The sequence below is a fragment of the Chiloscyllium plagiosum genome, unplaced genomic scaffold (genome assembly GCF_037043375.1).
Source record: "Chiloscyllium plagiosum isolate Xiang-an unplaced genomic scaffold, Cpla_swu_hap1 HiC_scaffold_42, whole genome shotgun sequence".
Taxonomy (NCBI): Eukaryota; Metazoa; Chordata; class Chondrichthyes; order Orectolobiformes; family Hemiscylliidae; genus Chiloscyllium; species Chiloscyllium plagiosum.
The window spans coordinates 9,597,575-9,619,018 of record NW_028270180.1 but is presented as its reverse complement, the minus strand read 5'-3'; the positions used below and the strand labels follow the sequence as shown (position 1 = coordinate 9,619,018).

The 21,444-nt window shown below is 42.9% G+C and overlaps 1 protein-coding gene across 5 annotated transcripts in view; it reads right to left on the bottom strand.

The window, feature by feature from the left end:
- The window catches only part of LOC122542489 (collagen and calcium-binding EGF domain-containing protein 1-like), a 157,549-nt gene that overhangs the window by 7,110 nt on the left and 128,995 nt on the right, over nucleotides 1–21,444 (bottom strand). For 4 of the 5 annotated variants that reach the window (XM_043680263.2, XM_087982191.1, XM_043680264.2 and 1 more), the window contains 4 exons: nucleotides 19,184–19,292; nucleotides 13,496–13,644; nucleotides 10,628–10,663; nucleotides 6,200–6,235 (listed from right to left, as the gene is read on the bottom strand). In XM_043680263.2, coding sequence (XP_043536198.1) covers nucleotides 6,200–6,235; nucleotides 10,628–10,663; nucleotides 13,496–13,644; nucleotides 19,184–19,292 — 330 coding nt within the window. Of the gene's footprint in view, nucleotides 1–6,199; nucleotides 6,236–6,325; nucleotides 6,385–10,627; nucleotides 10,664–13,495; nucleotides 13,645–19,183; nucleotides 19,293–21,444 lie in introns of all 5 variants that reach the window. The other variant, XM_087982192.1, reaches the window with a different exon arrangement.

Here is a 21,444-nt window from a genome sequence, read left to right as displayed (position 1 = left end):
TATCTCCAGGTGCAGCAGCTGCTGCTTTTGTACAAATGTTCTTGAAAAAGCAGAAACATCACCAGCCTTCAAAATGATGCAAAACGGCACGGAAGTCCATTTGACACCTTGTTGATGGGGGACTGAGATCGAGGGAACTCACTAACCAGTGATATAGGGGAAGCACAAGCACTAATGGCTGGATGGGGAGTTTTGCCGATTCCCTTGCTCCCATTGATGAAGCCAAATGAGCCTTTCAGTATGGCTACTTAGGTGCTATTGTCAATAGACAATAGGTGCAGGAGTAAGCCATTCTGCCCTTCGAGCCTGCACCACCTTTCATTATGATCATGGCTGATCATCCTCAATCAGTATCCTATTCCTGCCTTATCTCCATAACCCTTGATTCCACTATCCTTGAGCGCTCTATCCAACTCTTTCTTAAATGAATCCAGAGACTGGGCTTCCACTGCCCACTGGGGCAGAGCATTCCACACACTCACCACTCTCTGGGTGAAAAAGTTTCTCCTCATCTCCGTCCTAAATGGCCTACCCCTTATTTTTAAGCTGTGTCCTCTGGTTCGGGACTCACCCATCAGTGGAAACATGTTTCCTGCCTCCAGAGTGTCCAATCCTTTCATAATCTTATACGTGTCAATCAGATCCCCTCTCAGTCTTTTAAACTCAAGGGTATACAAGCCCAGTCGCTCCAATCTTTCAACATAAGATAGTCTGGCCATTCCAGGAATTGACCTCTGGAACCTACGCTGCACTCCCTCAATAGCCAGAATGTCTTTCCTCAAATTTGGAGACCAGAACTGCACACAATATTCCAGGTGCGGTCTCACCAGGGCCCTGTACAGCTGCAGAAGAATGTCTTTGCCTCTATACTCAATCCCTCTTGTTATGAAGGCCAGCATGCTATTAATCTTCTTCACTACCTGCTGTACCTGCATGCTTGCCTTCATTGACTGGTGTACAAGAACACCCAGATCTCTTTGTACTGCCCCTTTACCTAACTTGACTCCATTTAGGTAGTAATCTATCTTCCAGTTCTTGCCACCAAAGTGGATAACCATACATTTATCCACATTAAACTGCATCTGCCATGCATCTGTCCACTCACCTAACCTGTCCAGGTCACCCTGTAATCTCCTAACATCCTCCTCACATTTCACCCAGCCACCCAGCTTTGTATCATCAGCAAATTTGCTAATGTTACAATTAATACCATCTTCTATATCATTAATACATATTGTAAAAAGCTGCGGTCCCAGCACTGATCCCTGCGGTACCCCACTGGTCACCGCCTGCCATTCTGAAAGGGAGCCGTTTATCACTACTCTTTGTTTCCTGTCAGCCAACCAATTTTCAATCCAAGTCAGTATTTTGCCCTCAATACCATGCGCCCTAATTTTGCTCACTAACCTCCTATGTGGGACTTTATCAAAGGCTTTCTGAAAGTCCAGGTACACTATATCCACTGGATTTCCCTTGTCCATCTTCAGAGATATATCCTCAAAAAATTCCAGAAGATTAGTCAAGTATGATTTCCCCTTCATAAATCCATGCTGACTCTGACCTATCCTGTTACTGCTATCCAGATGTGTCGTAATTTCACCCTTTATAATTGACTCCAGCATCTTTCCCACCACTGAGGTCAGACTAACTGGTCTATAACTTCCTGCTTTCTCTCTTGCTCCTTTCTTAAAAAGTGGTACAACATTAGCCACCCTCCAATCCGCAGGAACTGATCCTGAATCTATCGAACTCTGGAAAATAATCACCAACGCATCCACGATTTCTCGAGCCACCTCCTTCAGTACCCTGGGATGTAGACCGTCAGGCCCCGGAGACTTATCAGCCTTTAGACCTAACAGTCTCTCCAACACCAATTCCTAGCAAATATAAATTCCCTTCAGTTCAGGTCCTTCTGCCACTGATACCTCTGGGAGATTGCTTGTGTCTTCCCCAGTGAACACAGATCTGAAGTACCAATTCAACTCTTCTGCCATTTCTTTGTTCCCTGTAATATATTACCCCGTTTCTGTCTTCAAGGGCCCAATTTTAGTCTTAACCATTTTTTTGCCTTTCACATACCTAAAAAAGCTCTTACTATCCTCCTTTATATTTTTGGCCAGTTTACCTTCGTACCTCATTTTTTTTCTCTGTGTATTTCTTTCTTAGTAATCCTCTGTTGTTCTTTAAAAGCTTCCCAGTCCTCCATTTTCCCACTCATCTTTGCTATGTATACTTCTTCTCTTTTGACTTTATATGTTTCTTAACTTCCCTCGTCAGCTACAGCCACCCCTGCCTCCTCATAGGATCTTTCTTCCTTTTTGGAATGAACTGATCCTGCATCTTCTGCATTATACCCAGAAATATCTGCCATTGTTCCTCCACTGTCATCCCTGCTAAGGTATTGCACCATTGAACTTTGGCCAGCTCCTCCCTCATAGCTCCATAGTTCCCTTTATTCAACTGAAATATTGTCACTACCGATTATACCCTCTCCCTTTCAAATTGCAGATTGTAGCTTATTGTATTATGGTCACTACCTCCTAATGGCTCCTTCACTTCGAGGTCCCTGATCAATTCTGGTTCGTTGCACAATACCAGATCCAGAATTGCCTTCTCCCAGGTAGGCTCCAGCACCAGCTGTTCTAAGAATCCATCTCGGAGACACTCCACAAAGTCTTTCTTGAGGTCCAATACCATCCTGATTTTCCCAGTCTACCTGCATGTTGAAATCCCCCATAACAACTGTAGTAACATCTTTGCGACAGGCCAATTTCTGCTCCTTATTCAACTTACACCTTACATCCAGACTACTGTTTGGGGGCCTGTTGATAACTCCCAAGAGGGTCTTTCTACCCTTAGAATTTCTCAGCTCTATCCATAATGACTCTACATCCCCTGATTCTAGGTCCCCCCGCGCAAGGGACTGAATATCATCCCTTACCAACAGGGCCACCCTACTCCCTCTGCCCGTCAGTCTGTCCTTACGATAGCACATATAGCCTTGAATATTAATTTCCCAGGCCTGTTCACTTGAAGCCGCATCTCAGTTATCCCCACAATATCGTAGCTGCCAATTTCCAAAAGAGCCTCAAGCTCATCAATCTTATTTCTAATACTTCAGTCAGAGGTTGACTGGGATCTTTCAAGCAGTAGAGGCTGCGTAGGACAATACAGCCACCTGGAAGTGGCCTCTTGGTTTCAGGGGTATCAGCTGCTTTCTGGCCCTCCCTACCAACTCAGGGTTGAAGCATCTCTAGGCTGTTCTTTAAGGGAGTTCCTCCACCTCGCTCCATCCTCCCTGTTGCCTGCTTTTAGTGGTGACCCGGGTGCAAAGACCTTTCATAACTTCCAATTTGATAAAGTTGGAGAGAAGCCCCATTATGGGGTTTCACTTTCTTCATTTAACTGTCCAGCACCTTTTCTAAGACAAAAACTGGCTGGTTCAGTATTTACTGTCCATCCCCAACTGCCCCTTGAGAAGGTGGTGGCAGTCCGTGTGGCCTAGATCCATCTATAGTGCAGTTTGGAGGGGAATTCCAGGATTTTGACCCAGCAACTTTGAAGGAACACCATTCAAGTCAGGATGGTGAGTCATTTGGAGGGGAACCTATAGATAGTAACATTCTCGTGTACCAGCTGCCCTTGTCCTAGATGGTCATGTATGCAGGTTTGGAATGCACTGTCGAAGGAGCCAGGATGAATTGTTGTAAAGCATTTCAGTGACACTGACTCTGAATTGGTGCTGAAGGGAGTCAATATGAAGGAGTTGGTTGTGGTGTCCATCAAGCAAGCTTGTCCTGGAAGATTTCAAGCTTCTTCAGATATTGCTGGATCTTCATCCATCCAGTGGAGACTATTCCATCACACTCCTGACTTGTACCTGGAAGATGTTGGACAGGCACTGGAGAGTCAGGAAGTGAGTTATTCACCACACAGTTCCATGTATCTGGCCTCCTCTCCTGGCCATTATATTTATACGGCTCACTTTCTAATCAATGGTACCACCCCCATGGTGTTGATGATGGGGAATTCAGTGATGGTGATACCATTGAATGTCAAGGGCAGATGGTCAGATTCTGTCTCATTGGACATCGTCATTTCCTGGCACTTGTGTAGTGCAAATATTACTTGCCACTTATCAGCCCAAGCCCCACTTTGGGAAGCCCTGATGTAGACCTTCTGAGAGAACAAGAATACCCACATGTGTCCCACATAAGCAATAAACATCCACAATGCCTCCACTGTTATTAGACTGCTGAATGGACCTCTCTAACTTCAAATAATGTTGATCTTGCTTTGTATACCTTCGTGCAACCTTGTATGCCTTGCCCTGGTCAAAGCACCCTATGATTTATATGTCCTTATTTGCTATGATCTTGCCTATACTGCTCACAAAGCAAAGCTTTTCACTGTATTTAGGTACATGTGATTACCATAAATCAAATCAAACCATTAAACACTGCACATACAATGCAGAAAGCTGAATGAACTGTCTAATATTTAAATGTAGAGGAGCAGATGCATTAGACAAGAATTAATCTCCACGTGGTGGAGAATTCTCCTCGAATGCATCTGCCGTTTTGAGCCTTTAGTATCTTGCATCAATGTCCTCTTTATTCCACTTCCTTCTTGCCTTTATGCCTTCCAATACCTCCACTTCTGCCCCCAACACCCTTGTTGTTCTTTTCCATGTTGAAAACCTGCTCATTCTTTATTTATATCCCTCCAGTTTTTCTAAACTACATTTGTAGTTATTGTGTCTATTCTCTGTAATGGGGAAGTGAGGACTGCAAATGCTGGAGATCAGAGTCGAGAGTGTGGTGCTGTAAAAGCACAGCAGGTCAGGCAGCACCCAAAGTGCAGGAGATTCTCCTGTTCTTCAGATGCCACCTGACCTGCTGTGCTTTTCCAACACTACACTATCGACACTATTCTCTGTTGTGCCTTTTCTGCATTGTTTGTTCCTTATTTCACATTTACAGTGTTTGCAGGGTTTTTTTTAGCAATTAAATTAAAAGAAACAAAAAGAATGGGAGGAGATTCTGGAAGTGCAAGCATCAGTTGAGCAATTATGATCAACATTCTCCGGAATTAAACGTACAATCAAACTTGCTCAAGTGCATTTAGGATGAATTAAGTCTTCAGCCTCATTTTGCTTCTGGTCCTCCTGACATAGTGTGTTCTGTATGTTTCCGTCCAGCTCAGTCGAATGATCCTGTTGCTCTGTTCTATCTTTAGTCTTGTGACCTCATCTTCACTCTCACACGGCAAAATGAGAATGTTCCTCACAACCCTGAAACTAAGTAAAATCTGAGTCATTCTGATAATTATGCTGTGTACTGTTGAAAGTGGACAAAAAAAAGAGCGTTCATTGCATTTCTCCTTCTTGTCAATGGCGTCAATGTTAATAAGACAGCAACAATCATCTGTCATAAATGTACTTAAACTGAAGTTTGGGACTCATTCAGTTCAGTTTTTGAACAGGTTCCCAAAAGATTTCCTTCAAACGTCCGTGTGTTCAAAGTTCGTTCATTTCTCAACGTGCTGTTCATTGGTAACCTAGGGATGAATGATGGTCTATTTCTTGAAGGGCACACCATGCTGAAAATGTCTAAATCAATCCTCAAGATCAGGTACAAGTTGCTTGCTGCTCGAGAAGTTATCAGATTGTCAAATCTGTGAAACGTTTTGGCTCCAGGTTAATCTGCAATTTCTTTCACCTGTAGCAATTAACCTGCGATTGACCTCCACATGAAATGAATGCCTTCCTCTGTTTGCACTTTTAACATGCAGACATTCTATGGTATATAATTAATGCTTTCTGATCTTCTATGTAGATAGATATAAAAACATAACGTCAGAACTGGGAACAGGAGTAGGCCATTCAGCCCCTCGAGCCTGCTTTGCCATTCAATATGATCATGGCATGATCTCATCTCTGTCTCAACTCCACTTTCCTGCCCACTCTTTATAACTCTTTAACCTGTTACTAATTAAAAATCTATCTCCTCCTTATGTTTACTTAATGAGCTGGGATCCACCACACTCTGGAGCAGTGAATTCCACAGAGAGAAGTAATTTCCACTCATCTGCTTTAATTCTGCCATTGCTTAACCTAAAACAATGACTTCTCATTCTAGAGGTCTATAATAGGTTCAAAAACTAATATTTCCCCGCGCACTCAAGCTATCTTTCTTACTGGTAGTCCGCGTGGTCCGGGATGACCTCTTTCACCCTGGAAAAGATCAGTAAAGATTCACAAATTAGTTGTTGGTTTTTGGACCAGAAGCATGACAAAGACAATACCTCCCTCTATTCCACTCACCAGGATTGGCAACATGTCCTCTGTGCAAGGTTAGGATTGAATCTGTTTGGATGAACATCCTCTTGAAGACAATGCATATGGTCAAATAACAAAGTAAACACATTTGTAGAGAGCTGGCAAATATGTTTTATGCAAAGGAGTCATGATTGATAGTTGTAGTTGTCAAATTATAGAATCCCTACTGTGTGGAGGCAGGCCATTTGGCCCATTGAGTCCATACCAACCCTTTCAAGAGCATCTTCTCCAGATCAACTCCCCTACTCTTTCGCTATAAGCATGTATTTCCCATGACCAATCCACCTAGCCATCTTTGGACTGTGGGAGGAAACCGGAGCACCCAGAGGAAACCCACACAAACACAGGGAGAATATGTAAACTCCACACAACTACACAGTTGCCCAAGGAGGTAGAATCGAATCCAGGTCCCGAGCACTGTGAGGCAGCAGCGCTAACCACTGAGCCACTATGTTGAGAACTTATTTAGAAAATAAAGGAGTGAAAGGAGTAAAGGGGGGGGTGGCATGGTGGCTCAGTGGTTAGCACTGCTGCCTCACAGCACCAGGGTCCCAGGTTCAATTCCAGCCTCGGAAGACTGTTTGTATAGAGTTTGCACATTCTCCCCGTGACTGTATGAGTTTCGTCCCGGTGCTCCAGTTTCCTCCCACAGTCCAAAGATGTGCAGGTCAGGTGAATTGGACACGCTAAATTGCCCATTGTGCTAGGTGCATTAGTCAGAGGGAGATGGATCTGGGTGGGTTACTCTTCGGAGGATCAGTGTGGACTGGTTGGGTCGAAGGGCCTGTTTCCACACTGTAGGGAATCTAATCTAATCATTCCTATTGGAATATAGCAGTGATGTTCAGTAAACATCTTAATTAGATATTGATAGATCTACTCCACAACTAAAATCAATCCAATAAATAAATGAACCGTTCAGTAGGATGGCTGTTTTTATAATGGACAAGTTGCATTTTACAGCTTTGTGTGTACTAAGTCATAGTGAACTGCTGTCTGTTTTTGTCCATTACAAATAAACTGAAAAGGTGTTTTCCCTGCCCTTGCATCACATATATTTGACCAGGCAGCAGAAATAGTCTGGGCACAGTTGCAATGGTCAGTTGCTGAACTTCGATATTTTGCAGGGGACATCTCAAGCATCATCAGTACACAGCATCAATGTGGACTTCAACAGTTTCCTCATTTCCCCTTCCCCCACCTCACCCCAGTTCCAAACTTCCAGCTCAGCACTGTCCCCATGACTTGTCCTACCTGCCTATCTTCTTTTCCACCTATCCCACTCTACCCTCCTCCCCGACCTATCACCTTCATCCCCTCCCCCACTCACCTATTGTACTCCATGCTACTTTCTCCCCATCCCTACCCTCATCTCACTTATCTCTCCACCCTTCAGGCTCTCTGCCTGTATTCCTGATGAAGGGCTTTTGCCCGAAACGTCGATTTTACTGCTCCTCGGATGCTGCCTGAACTGCTGTGCTCTTCCAGCACCACTAATCCAGAATCTGGTTTCCAGCATCTGCAGTCATTGTTTTTACCTCATCAGGACACAGGACAGGGAAGACTACACACCAACCTAATTCACATGGTAGCATCCTGGCCTCTGATTCAATGGGTTCAGCTGAGTCAACCTCTACTGTCAGACTTGGAGCACACAATCCTGACCATGTCTTGTAATTGGGCAACACAGTGGCAAATGGAATTTACATCCAGATGAGTGCAGATTGTTGCATATTAGAAGGTAAGACCTGCATCTTGTCGGGGAATGGCATAGATGTAGGGCATTGGGAGGGGCAACCGACACCAAGCAGCAAACAATCAAGATGACTTGAAGCTGAATTACGTCACTAAAACAGAAATCAGAAGAGGCCACACACAAACTGTCTCAGTGAGCAAATTCTAGCCTCGACTCCATAATGAGACAGAAACCCATGAGTTCAAAATCCACTCCTGAATTTGAAGGCTGACTCCTCAGAGGGTATGACACTGCCCTCATCCCTTTGGGTAAAACTTAGTACATCACAGGCAAATATAAAAGCGACTCCTTGAAACAGGGCAGTGAGTTTATCCTGGTTTGGTCGCCACCATTTCTTCCTTGGCCATGAATGCCCTTGACCTCATTTGGGAGCGGTTGCATTTCACTGTGTACTAATTGAATGCTGCGTGGGTTAATTATATGGAGGGCCAGTTGTCTCTTCTGCGTTTACTGGTTCATGCCCAACTCAAACTATGCCTTACTGCTAACATTCTTATTTTGGCTTCACTTACTTTCCTCATCCCTTTGGCTTGCTAGCCTGCAGCACTGTACTTTTGGTGGCACACGGTGTTCCCATCACTACCCAACTTTCCCCAGTAACTCATCAATGTGTGAGCTAAGCAGGATCTGCTAAATGGCTATCAAACTGAGAAATGTCACAATAGGCTTGATTTCATCCACAAATGGAAAATTTTCAAAGACAGTAAGAACAGTGCAGCACAGGAACAGGCTCTTTAGCCCATCAAGACTACACTGACATATGATGCCTTTCTAAACTAAAAACCTTTTCTGTCTAAACCTATGTTCCCTTGTAGTTGACATTTCTACCCTGGGAGAAAGGACTCCAAAGATCCATTCTAACTGTGCCACTCATAATTTTGTAAACTCCTATCAGGTCTACCACCTCATCCTTAGATGTTCAAGTGAAAACAAACCAAGTTTGCCCAAACTCTCATAGCTAATACCCTCCAAACCAGGCAACATCCTGGTAAACTGTTTCTGTGCACAACATTCTAAATGTTCCCTAACTTAAAGTTCTACCCAGCTGCAACATAACATGCCAATTTTTATACTCTATGATTCAACCAATGAAGGCAAGCAATGTTATATGCCTTCTTGACCACCTTATCCACTTGTGTTGCCACTTTCAGGGAGCTGTGGACTTGTGGAAATGTATGTTGATGCTACTAAGTGGTTCTGCCATTTACCGTATGCTTCCCCACTTCATTAGATCTTCCAAAATGCATCACCTCGCACTTGTCCGGATTAAACTCCATCTGCAATCCTCTTCACTATGAACAGCTCTCCCATTCTTTGTGTCATTTGCAAATTTACTAATCAGGTTACCTACATTCTCCTCCAGATCATTGATATATATTCCAAACAACAGGGACCCCCGCACTGGTCCCTGCAGAACATGACTGGTCATACATCTCCAGTCAGAAAAACACTCTTCTACCTTTACCCTCGGTCTTCAGTGACTAATCCAGTTCTGTTTCCATCTTACAGCTGAGCAAAGATCCCATGTGACTGTACCTTTCATATCAGCCTGCCATGAGGGATCTTGTCAAAGGCAAGGCTAAGGTCCATATAGACAGCATCCACTGTCCTGCCCTCATCACTCATCTTTGTTACTTCCTCAAAAAAACTCAAGTTTATGAGATACGACCTTCCCCACACAAAGTTGTGCTAGCAATTACTAATAAGTCCATATTTTGCTAAATGTGTATAAATCCTATCCCTAAGAATCTTCTCCAATAATTTCTCTACCATTGATGTAAGGCTCACCAGCCTGTAATTTCTCACTTATCTCTTGTTGCCCTTCTTAAACAAAGGAACATCGTTGACTATTCTCCAGTTCTCTGGGACCCCTCCTGTGACAAAGGACGATATAGGGATTTCATACAAGGGACCAGCAATTTCCTCACCTGCTGCCCTCAGCATTCTGGGATCGATCCCATCAGGTCCTGGGGACTTGTCTACCTAACTACTTTTCAAAACAGCCAACATTTCCTCCTTTTTTATATTGACATACCCTTGAATATCAAAATACCCTTCTCAAGACTCATCATCCATCATGTCCTTCTCCTTTGTGAATTCCAATGTAAAATATTCATTAAGGACTTCCGTGATGAGGAGGGAAAGCCCTGGCTGAGTGCAGCTACTGTAACACTAGTGGAAGTCAGCAAAAAATCAGCACTAGGCCTTGAGGTTTCCCTATTCCGTACATCTCAGTATTTAACTGGTTTGTTTTTAAATACCAAATAATGCTGATTGGTGAAATGAAGAGAGAAGTGACTCATGTAGAACATGAACACCAGTATAGAACAGTTGGGTCAAATGGCCCGTATCTGTGCTGGAAATTCTGTGTAATTCAACTTTTAAACCAATGAGGATCACATTCATTTTCTCAGGAACATTCTAGTCATACAACCTTTGGTGTATGGACTGAAGCATGTCACAAATGAGGAAACTGGCTTCATAACAATAATATGTATTGTTTTGCAAAAATGATCCAGACAAAACGGTACCTTCAATCCATTCTTTCCTGGTGTTCCAGGTGCGCCCTAGAAATATAACAGATAGTTTTAGTCTGCAAAATATTCAGTATTGCTGAAACGAGAGACGTTGTCAAAGTACTTATCAGGACAAATGCAAGAATGCCAGATTTAAAACTGTCACAATTAAAAGTGAAAGGGTACTGGGCACTGATAGTTTGGCAAGTCGACTCTCACTGTCATGGAGAAAGCAATGGGAATTTCTCGTCTCTCCAAACTCTTGGTTAATTTGAAGGTGGCGAAAGACTTGTACATTATCCTTTTTAGAGGTCAGGGTGCATGAGTGCCGTCTGAGAGCTGATAATAGAATGGTGAGTATCTGTTGGTCATGGAGACATGGGGCCTTTTGTCAACTCAACTGCCCCACACAAGTCCAGTGAAATCAACCAGTGACCAGTGACTTTTCATGGAACATGCCCTGAAAAGAGACACATTTTAAATCTACATTAGTGTAGCTTCCTTGCCCAAATTGTTTCTCTGTTGTTCCCAGAACATGTAAGGCTGATACTCAACAAGCAGCCCTTCACTCTCAGTTGCCCTGCCCTACACCCCTACCCCCCACCCCCTATGAACTCTGATCCCCACCCCACTTTCAACATCAGAACAAATTATGGTCAAGCCCAGAACAACAGGAAGACATTCTCATAAGGTGACTTTTCACTGGGTTGTAGCTGTTTTACACTCTTGTCTCTCTGAGTTGTGGGTTTGTGGCTTTGAGTAGCTCCCCCCTCATTGTACTCCAGACTTGATGCTGTGTGTGAGCACTACCTGCTTGGAAGGTATGGTTTATTTTGTGAGATAGAAATAAAAGTCTCATTTACCCTTCTAAGTGGTTTGAAAGATCCACAGAAATATTTCAAAGGAGAACAGGAGAGATTTCCCCTAATATTTATCACTCAAGCAACACCTTAAAACATTCTCACATTGGTGCTGAGAATGTGTTGTGGACACATCGACTGACCTCATGCTCAGATTACAAAATATAAAATACTTAATTAGATGTGAAGTGCTTCGGATATCTAGACATCACAAAAGGTGCAACATACCTTGTTATAATGGCAGTCAGAAGTCCAAAGTACTTCTGACATTTTTAATTCATAATTCCAAACTGTACTTTTTGAAAAAGGATTGCTACAGCTAAAACTGGCTGTGGATGTAAATCAAGAGAGAGGGAGGGGGGAGAGAGACACTCACGGGATGTAACACTTAAACATGTCAAAGAAACTTTAAACAGTCTGCAACTGTTGTGAATTGGGGAAATTCATAGAATAGAAGATGTGTTTCCAAAGAATCCCTACAGTATGGAAGCAAGCCATTTGACCCATCAAGTCCACAATGACCGTCCAAAGAGCATCCCACTCTCCTTACTCATAAATCTGCATTTGTAATGGCTAATCCAACTAGCCTGCACATCCCTGGACATTATGGATAATTTAGCATGGCTAATCCATATAACCTGCACATCTTTGGACTGTACGAGGGAACCAGAGCACCCGGGGGGACCCACAGGGAGAATGTACAAACTCCATACAGATTGTCACCCGAGGGTGGAATCAAACTCAAGTCCCTAGTGCTGTCAGGCAGCAGCACTAACCACTGAGCCACTAGATCCTGGGGTCTAGTCCTAACCAAATGCAAGTCCTTCTGTGCTTCTATGCAACATCTGTCTGATCACCAGCAACACCAAGTTATTTCATCTCATTATGTCTTTAAGAAGTGTTACAAAAGTTAGCTTTCATGCAAGACTGATACATGACTTGACATGTCTGATAGAAAACTACATTAATAAACAGATGCAGATATATGTCCAATAATTACATTGCATAATGTAATGCATGAACACTTGCCTAAAAGTACATTGTATCAAATCGTCTGGCACCGAAACAGGCCATTCAGCCCAAATGTTTGATGTAATGTTCTTGCTCCACACACACCTTCTGTCCTACTTTGTCAAACCCTATCAAACATTTCAGTCTCCATCATGTCCTTATCTTGTTTCTTCTAATGCATCTTTGCTATTCACCTCAATCACTCTCATGCTTTCTGCATTCCAACAGTGTTCTGGGTAAGGAAGTGTCTCCTAAATTCCCTAATCAATTACTGGCTATTAAATGTTTGTAAGCTTTAGCTTTAGTCTCTTCAACAGTGAAAACACTTGCTGCCCATTCACCTGGCTCAAACCCCTTCATCATTAGGTCATCCTTTAACCTTTTCTTTTTTTAAATCCATTCCCGGGATGTGGGCATCGCTGGTTGGCCAAGCATTTATGATGCATCCCAAATTGCACTTGAGAAGGTGGTGGTGAGCGGCCATCTTTAATCATTGCAGTGCCTAGAATGTAGGTACACCCAGAGTGTGGTTAGGAAGGGAGTTCCAGGATTTTGATCCACCAAGGATAGTAACCTCGGTAAAATGCCTCTAACAGTCAGTCAGAATAAGAGGGTCTCTGGTCAGCCAGAACCATGTGGTACCTGCAGCAGTACAGCCTCTCTGTGTTAAAAGGCTGCATGTACAGGTTCTTGCCATGAGCAAGGAACATCCTCATTCTGAGGGACTACCACCTCTCTGTCTGTCTGTCTGTCTGTCTGTCTGTCTGTCTCAGTCTCACACACAGACACACACAGACATACATACACTCAAACAGACAGATACACATACATACACTCACAGAGACATAGACACGCACACTCAGAGACACACAGACAGACATATATGCACTCACATAAACACACACACAGACAGTCACACACACAGAAACACACACAAAGACACATACACAGACACACGCACATGCACACACACAGAAACACACAGATACACACACACAAGACACATATTTACCACTGGACCTCGCCTTCCCCTCTTGAAGTGGGATAGATCAGGGATGGGACCCATGGGGCCCATGTCACCTCTGGGTCCACGTGCACCAGATGGTCCTGGAGGTCCCATCAGTCCAATGCTGCCTTTTGGGCCTGGATTTCCTGGTGGACCTTGAATGAGAAAAAGTGGTGCAATGTTTACTGAACAAATAGTAAAAGTTTATTAATCACACTTGTTTATAGATAGTACCTTGAATGCAATAAATCATCTGAGGCATTTCACAGTTTTGGTTGTGCTTAGCGCCTGAATGGCCAATTGTGAAATGATTAAAATCTGAGACACGCAAGAGGCTGGAATTGATCTTGGAGGATTGTTGGGCTGGAGATATTTACAGAGATGGGGGTGAGCTGACACCATGGAGATGTTTGAAAATAAGAATGAGATTTTTTAAATTAGTATGGTGATGGATTCGATTCCAGTGGAGGTCAGGGAATACAGGGTAATGAGGGAACAGGACTTCCTGTGTAGCAGAGATTTGGATGAGTCCACGTTGATGGAGATTGGAATTTGGGGAAGCCACAGCAACAGCATTGATATAGTTAAGAGTGAAAAGAGCAAAGGTGCAGAAGGGGAGGGGTCTGTAGGAGCAGATGGGGAGGGGTCTGTAGGAGCAGAAGGGGAGGGGTCTGTAGGAGCAGATGGGCTGAGCTAAGGGCAGAAATGACACTGTTACAGAAATGGAAGCAGGCAGTTTTGGTGACAGAGTGAATATGGAGTAGGAAACTTAACTCGGGTTCAAGGTTGTAGATGATCTGGTTCAGCCTTGGTCAGTGGAACCAGTGGCTAGGAAGTGGAGATAATCAGTCAAGTTAATGGTAGTCTCAATCTTTATTAATCTCAAAAGTTCCTTCATGCATACCGTGTTACGTCTAGGCCTAACCTTTCCAGTGTACTTCTTTCTGATCTGTTACATTCTCTGTCCATAATCTTGAGATCTTCCAGACCCTGTTTGCCTTTGCTTTAATCCAAGTCTTATTCCCACATAACCCGCAGTTCTCAATGACTGCTAAAATTCTCAAGATTGCTTTGATTTTGCTCCATAGCCTCACCCTTCCATATCCCTGGATTCATCACCACCTCCGTAAACCTCCAAGAAATCTACACTTCACTGGTTCTGACATTTACTGCATCCCTAACTTTCACTGTTCCACCTTTGGTGTCTGTCCATCCTCTCATTTACGAAATCAGAGAGCTGTACAGCACGAAAGCAGGTCCTTCCGTTCAACTTGTCCATGCCAAGCAGATATCCTAAATTAATCTAGTCCTGTTTGCCAACATTTGGCTCATATCCCTCTATTGTAAACCCTTTTCATGTACTCATCCAAATGCCCTTCAAATACTGTAATTGTACCAGCCTCCACCACCACCTCTGGCAGTTCATTCCATACACGCATCACCCTCTGTTTGAAAAAGTTACCCCTTATGTCCCTTTTAAATCTTTCCCCTCTCACCTCAAACCTATGCCCTCTAGTTCTGGACTCCCCTAACCTGGGGAAAAGACCTTGGCTATTCACCCCATTCATGCCCCTCATGATTTTATAAACCTCGATAAGGTCACCCCTCAGCCTCCGACGCTTCAGGGAAAACAGCCCCAGCCTATTCAGTCTCTCCCTATAGCTCAAACTCTCCAACCCTAGCAACATTCTTTGAAATCTTTTCTGAACACTTTCAAGTTTCACAAAATCTTTCTTATAGCAGGGAGACCAGAATTGAACACAGTATTCCAAACGTTCCCTGGACCCTAAGTTCTGGAACTCTGTCCAGCCACCTCACATTCTTCCTTTATGACATTCGATCAAATCCTAACACTTTGAGGAGACACTTGGTCATCTGGCCTACCATCGTATTGTTGTGGCTTGGTGTCATGTCATGTATTTTTTAAAAGCCCCTGCGAAACACCTTGAGGTGATTTTATAACATTATAAAGGTGCTACATGAGTATAAGTGGTTGTTGTTCTTCGTGCTGCCAAATGAGCTGAGCTGATACCTGTAATGAACAACAAAACCAGAGAGTGAACGAACAAGTACAAGTTCTTGTCATTCTCCTCATTTCTGTATTTGAATCTTAAACAGAGAAATTGTTGGTTACACCTCCTCCTTAATGATATTTTGCCATTCTTTTGCAACTGTGTATTTTTTTGTTGGGGGTGGGGGTGGGGTTTGCACTTGGCTGATTCCATCACTCTCAGAGAAGCTGTCAATTGTTTGATGGATAGCAGCAGGAATGTGGCACAATTGACAAAAAAAAAACTCCTGTCTACTCAAGTTCACTTTGGATTTCAGCCACAGCAATCATAAACAGTTTACTTAGTCACGAAAACATTCTTTAATGCCACATTGAAGACACAGTTCTCAACAGAATACTTTTGGCAGTATCTCATGTCAAGTGTAAACAGTCAATATTGGTTCCAATTTTTCCACACTAATAATATAAACACTTCCTCCCTCACAGTCATGCTCTCACCGCTTTCACTTTGCAAAATGCCCTTTATAAGTAACTGAATGAAAACCTAATCGGAAGTGAGGACTTGAGTTTACTATACTTAAGGCACGTTCCTAAGATTTAAGGAACATTGGCAGAGGTTCAAACAATCCTGTCTGTACTTGACTTGTACTCTCAACCTCAGACTCTCAAATGTTTTCCTTGTTAAAGTTCCAATTATCCTGCTTTTACAGTGCACCTAATTAAGACTATCTATTCATTCACTTCCCTACCCAAAAATTAATTAAAACTTGTGATGTGGGAAATTCTACAGGAGAGAAGAAAGACTTTGCATTTTTTAAAATGTCTTTTGGAGCACAGTCATCTTCCTATATTTTAGAGCCAATAAAGTACATGTTTGAAGTGTAGTCACTCTTAATGCACCATTAAATGTGCAAGATTTCAAAAATTGCCATGTGCCAAATCACCAGATATTCTGTTTCTTTAAAGGTGTTGGTTGAATGATAAATATTGGTCATTGTGTCTGCAGTGATTATAACGAGGTCAGCAGACCCACACCTATCCCTGAAACCTCACATTTCCCATGGCTAATCCACCTAACCTACACACCTTTGGACAGTGGGAGGAAATCAGAGGAAACCCACACAGACATGGGGAGAACATGCAAACTCCACAAAGATAGTCACCTGAGGGCAGAATTGCCCTGGGTCCCTGACACTGTGAGGCAGTAGTGCTAACCACTGAGCCACCGTGTCACCTAAAGTGTCAGAGATACTGTTACACAGGTGCCTGATTCTGTATGAGGCATTATTGCGTCAAGAACTGTTCATGTGTAAATAAAGGGTGACTTGGTGATGGGATGCTGGCCTCTGTAGAGTTATTTCAGCCCCTGACTGTGTTCCCTTGGTCTTCTGTATGAGAAGCTATGGCATTTCTGAAATCTAAAAGATGGGACCTCAATGGACAAATTTAGGAGTTTTGGATAGACTTAGGTTTGCAGAGTGTGGAAATGGTTTGCAAGCCAATAAGCCAAGAGAGCATGGGAATTGTGGTCAAGAAATAACGAAGACACAGCTGACAGTCTCAAACAACAAAAAAACGTGATGAGCTGTGCCCCACCCATCACTGTTAGGTGTCAAATCTGGGCCCTCCCTAACTTGTACAACTCAATAACTCACCCTGCAATCTAATCAAACACAGTGCTGTCAGCGACTCCATTTCCTAAACACCCTGTCCATTCCTAAACACAATGCACTCAAAGCAACTAAAAAATAATAATGATTCACAAAAAATCCAGCTGTGCAGGTAACTTTGCCATGAAGCAGTCAAACTGTGTCCTTGTGGTTTATGATATCAAGTGTTACACCCCTATGATACATTCCAACATAGTATTGTATGCACTGCCTGTTGAAAGCCAGACTTATAACAACACAGAAATTGTAGCTACTATACTGCCAGAGAAATCTTTAAAGATGAAGAATATATTTACAGTTTCAGTAACTGAACAAGGAAATCGCCTCTTCATTTTGTTGAATTTCCAGTTAAGGGTTTAACAGGATTGATACTGGAAGGATGTTTTCCCTGCCTGGGGATTCTAGAACTAGAAGAGATCACTGTTGCAAATCGGAGTGTTTGGCCTTTTCGCAATGAGATAAGCATAAATTTCGTCACTCAGGGAGTTGTGAATCTTTAAAATGCTCTGTCCCAGAGAGCTGTGGTTACTCAAGCATGTTTCAGAATGCAAATCCCTGAAGTCAAGCAATAGATGCCTCATTGAGTTTAAGATGACTAGTCCACCACCGAGTCTGCAGATTTGCAGCATTGCTTGCTTCTTTCCACAAATACATAAGGGGCTAGTGCTGAGGCCCCAGCAGTAAAGGTCTCATACACAGGTATCCTGGTCTCTTCAAACCTGTTTACCAAAGACCACTCTTGCCAATGGGATGCCAATCAAGCAGTCTGCTTTGTCCTGAACGGTCAGAGATTTACAGTACAGATAAAGATCCTTTGGCCCATCACGTCCATGCCAATCAAGTGTCTTGTTCCATAAGTATTATTGGAGCTGCGCCCACCCAGGCAAGTGGGGACTATTCCATCACATTCCTCACTTGTGCCTTTTATATGATGGACTGGCTTTGGAAAGGCAGAGACTGAGCTATTTGTTTTACACACCAAGATCCATATATTGAATTGGGCAGCAAAAAATGTTCAGAGATTTGCAAGGGTTTTATTGGAAACCTCAGTTTAGCACAAACATCCGGTTCCACCCTTCTCTTCTGAAGCCTCTTCCTGTCCAGAAGCCAACTCCTCACTTGAGAAGAACCAAGCTTTTAAATATAAAGTCCAATGAACATTACATGCCATCAGTCAACTCTGTGGCTGTTCTGTTTGACCCTTAAAGGGACCTGTACTTCTACCACTGACATGACTCTCTGCCGAATTTCTAGCCTTTGACCTATCCTTTGAGCCACTATGTGGCTTTATTTGTTTGGTTCAGTACAATTTCTGGTCAACAATAACTCTCAGGAGGATAATGTTGATGAACGAGCATGTATTTTGCCACGTACTTTATATGCTTAAACAGATTATTTCGCACTCTTTTAATTTGCAGAGGAATCAGTTTGCTCAATCTCTCCTAGTAGGATAACCTTCTTATTTCAGGAATCAGTCTAGTGAGCCATTACTAATATAGAATAGAATCCCTAAAGTATGGGAGCAGGCCATTCATTCCAATGAGTCCACACCATCCCTCTGAAGAATATCCCATCCAGACTCACTTTATCCCCGTAACCCCATGGCGAACCCATTGAGCCTGCACATCCCTGAACACTATGGGCAACTTAGCATGGCCAATCCACTTAACCTGCATGTTTTGAGTATGGTAGGAAACCCATAGAGACACAGGGAGATTGTGCAAACTCCAACACAGTTGCCTGAGGATGGAATCGAACCCAAGATGCTGGCGCTGTGAGGCCGCAGTGCTAATCACCGAGCCACTTATTCTGACCGACCTGAATCTAATATATATTTGCTTAGGTCTGGAGGTCTGAACTGTATCAGGTGTGGTCTAATGTATTTCAGTTTATTTCAGGAGGGTGCACTTGTAGAACATTTTCTATTGTTAGAGGAACTATGTTAACCCTTGAGAGTTTCCCAAGAGTGTCAGTAGTTTATTAAGGGAGACAGGAACGTGTAAATGATTTTACCAGGTGGTCCAGGAAGGCCAGGCAGGTGTGGAGGGCATTGCAATGTTTCTGAGCATTTCCTCCCCAGCTGTGTCTTTTCACTGGAGTTATCCAGATTTGTGAACAGGAGCTGGGAAAAGAAAAGATTTCATTGTTAGGTTGTTTTACACACAAAGAAAAGTCTGTTACTGATAAACCTCTGGATTCCAAACAAAGTTGGAGGATTCAAACTGTAGCCATTCAACTGCAGAAATCACTGTCTTGACTGCCAGGTCTCATTTCATTGTTTGAGCAAAGGTGGGTGTAATAATAACAGAGAGGGGCTGAGACTTGACACGGAAATGGATATGGGACAAATGACAACATAATTGTTACTTGTTACACATGGCTAACATATTGTTTCATTGCACTGACAGCAACTATTTTTAAAATTCATTTGTGGGATATGGGCGCCGCTGGCTGGGCCAGCATTTATTGCCCACCCTAATTGCTTTGAGAAGGTGATGGTGAGCTGCCTTCTGAAACCACTGCAATTCACGTGCATGCAGATAGACCCACAATGCCATTAGAAATGGACTTCCAGGTTTTTGACTCCGTGAAACTGAAGGGACAGCGATACATTTCCAAGTCAAGATGGTGAGTAGCTCGGAGGGGAACTTGCAGGTGTTCCCATGTATTTGTTGCCCTTGTCCTTCTAGACAGAAGTGGTCGTGGGTTTGGAAGGAACTGTCTGAGTATCTTGGATAAATTTCTGCAGTGCATCATGTGCACAGTACACACTGCTGCTACTGAGCATCGGAAGGAGTGAGTGTTTGTGGACATGGTGCCAATCAAGCGGGATGATGTCAAGCTTCTTGAGTGTTGTCAGAGCTGCACCCATTAATGATATTACATGTAAAGGACAATGGTTAGATGCTGTCTTCTTGGAGCTGGTCATTGCCTTACACTTATGTGGCGCAAATGTCATTTGCCACTTGTCAATCCAAGCCTAGACATTGGGCATGGTTTTGCTGCTTTTGGGCATGGATTGCTTTAATATCTGAGGAGTTGCGAATGGTGCTGAATATTGTGCAATCATCAGTGAAAAAGCCCACTTCTGATATTGTGATGAAGACAAGGGCTTCTCAAAGCAATGCTCAATCAAATGGTGCCTTGACGTCAAGAGCATTCACTCTTATCTCAGCTCTGTATATTCAGCTCTTTTGTCCATTTTGAACTCAGGTTGCAATGAGTTTAGGAGTTGGCTATAGCAGAACTCAAAATTGGGCATCACTGAGCAGGTTATTACTAAGCAAGTGCTGCTTGATAACACCGTTCATGACAACTTCATTACTTAACTGAAGATCAAAAATAGACTAATGGGGCATTAATTGGCCAGTTTGGATTTGTCCTGCTTTTTGTGTACAGGACATACCTGGGCAATTTTCCACATTGTTGTAGCTGGACTGGAACAGCTTGGCTCGGAGCGCAGCAATTTCCTGAGCACAAGTCTTCAGTAATGAGTTGAGTATGGGGTAATTGACACTATATTGCTAATTTTGCATCTCAGACAAGGACCAATTTCATGCTCAGAATGTTGGAAATGCACATCCGGTCAGTCAAGGTCTAAGGAGAAAAGAAAGGCTTGTATTTATATTGCAACTTCCAAGTGTTTTTCAGCCAATTAGATGTTACTATTGTCACATGGGAAATACACCAGCCATTTTCACATAGCAAAATCTAACAATCAGTAATATGATCATAACCAGATCATCTGCTTTTTGATATTTATTGAAAGATAAATATTAGTTAGGACACCTAGTACAATTCCTTGACTCTTCTTGGAAATAACTGTGTAGGATCTTGTATGCCCACTTGAGGAAGCAAACAGAGCTTGATTTAACATTGCGTACAAAAAGCAGCACCTCTGACAGTGTAGCACTTCCCCAGTATTACACTGGAAGCATTAGCTCTGGTCTTTGTGTTCAAGTCTCTCTAGCGGGACTTGAACTCACAACATTCTGGTTCAGATAGCTGAGCTCACAGACACAAAATGCCAAGTTTTATACTATCAGTGAAGTCTTCTAAAAACCTGCTCCTACACTAAGAAACAACTTTCATATTTTGTTTTATCATTATTTATTTTTGCAGGCAGTGCTGACCAGTCCAGGGACACTAGGGATAATTAATTGTATCGCTGGTCAATTTTAAGTACATTAAATATCGGTTTGGGATTTGGTTCCCCCATGGACATGAATAAGGCACGTTTTTATAATAATCAAGCAGCTTTGATAGTCAATCTT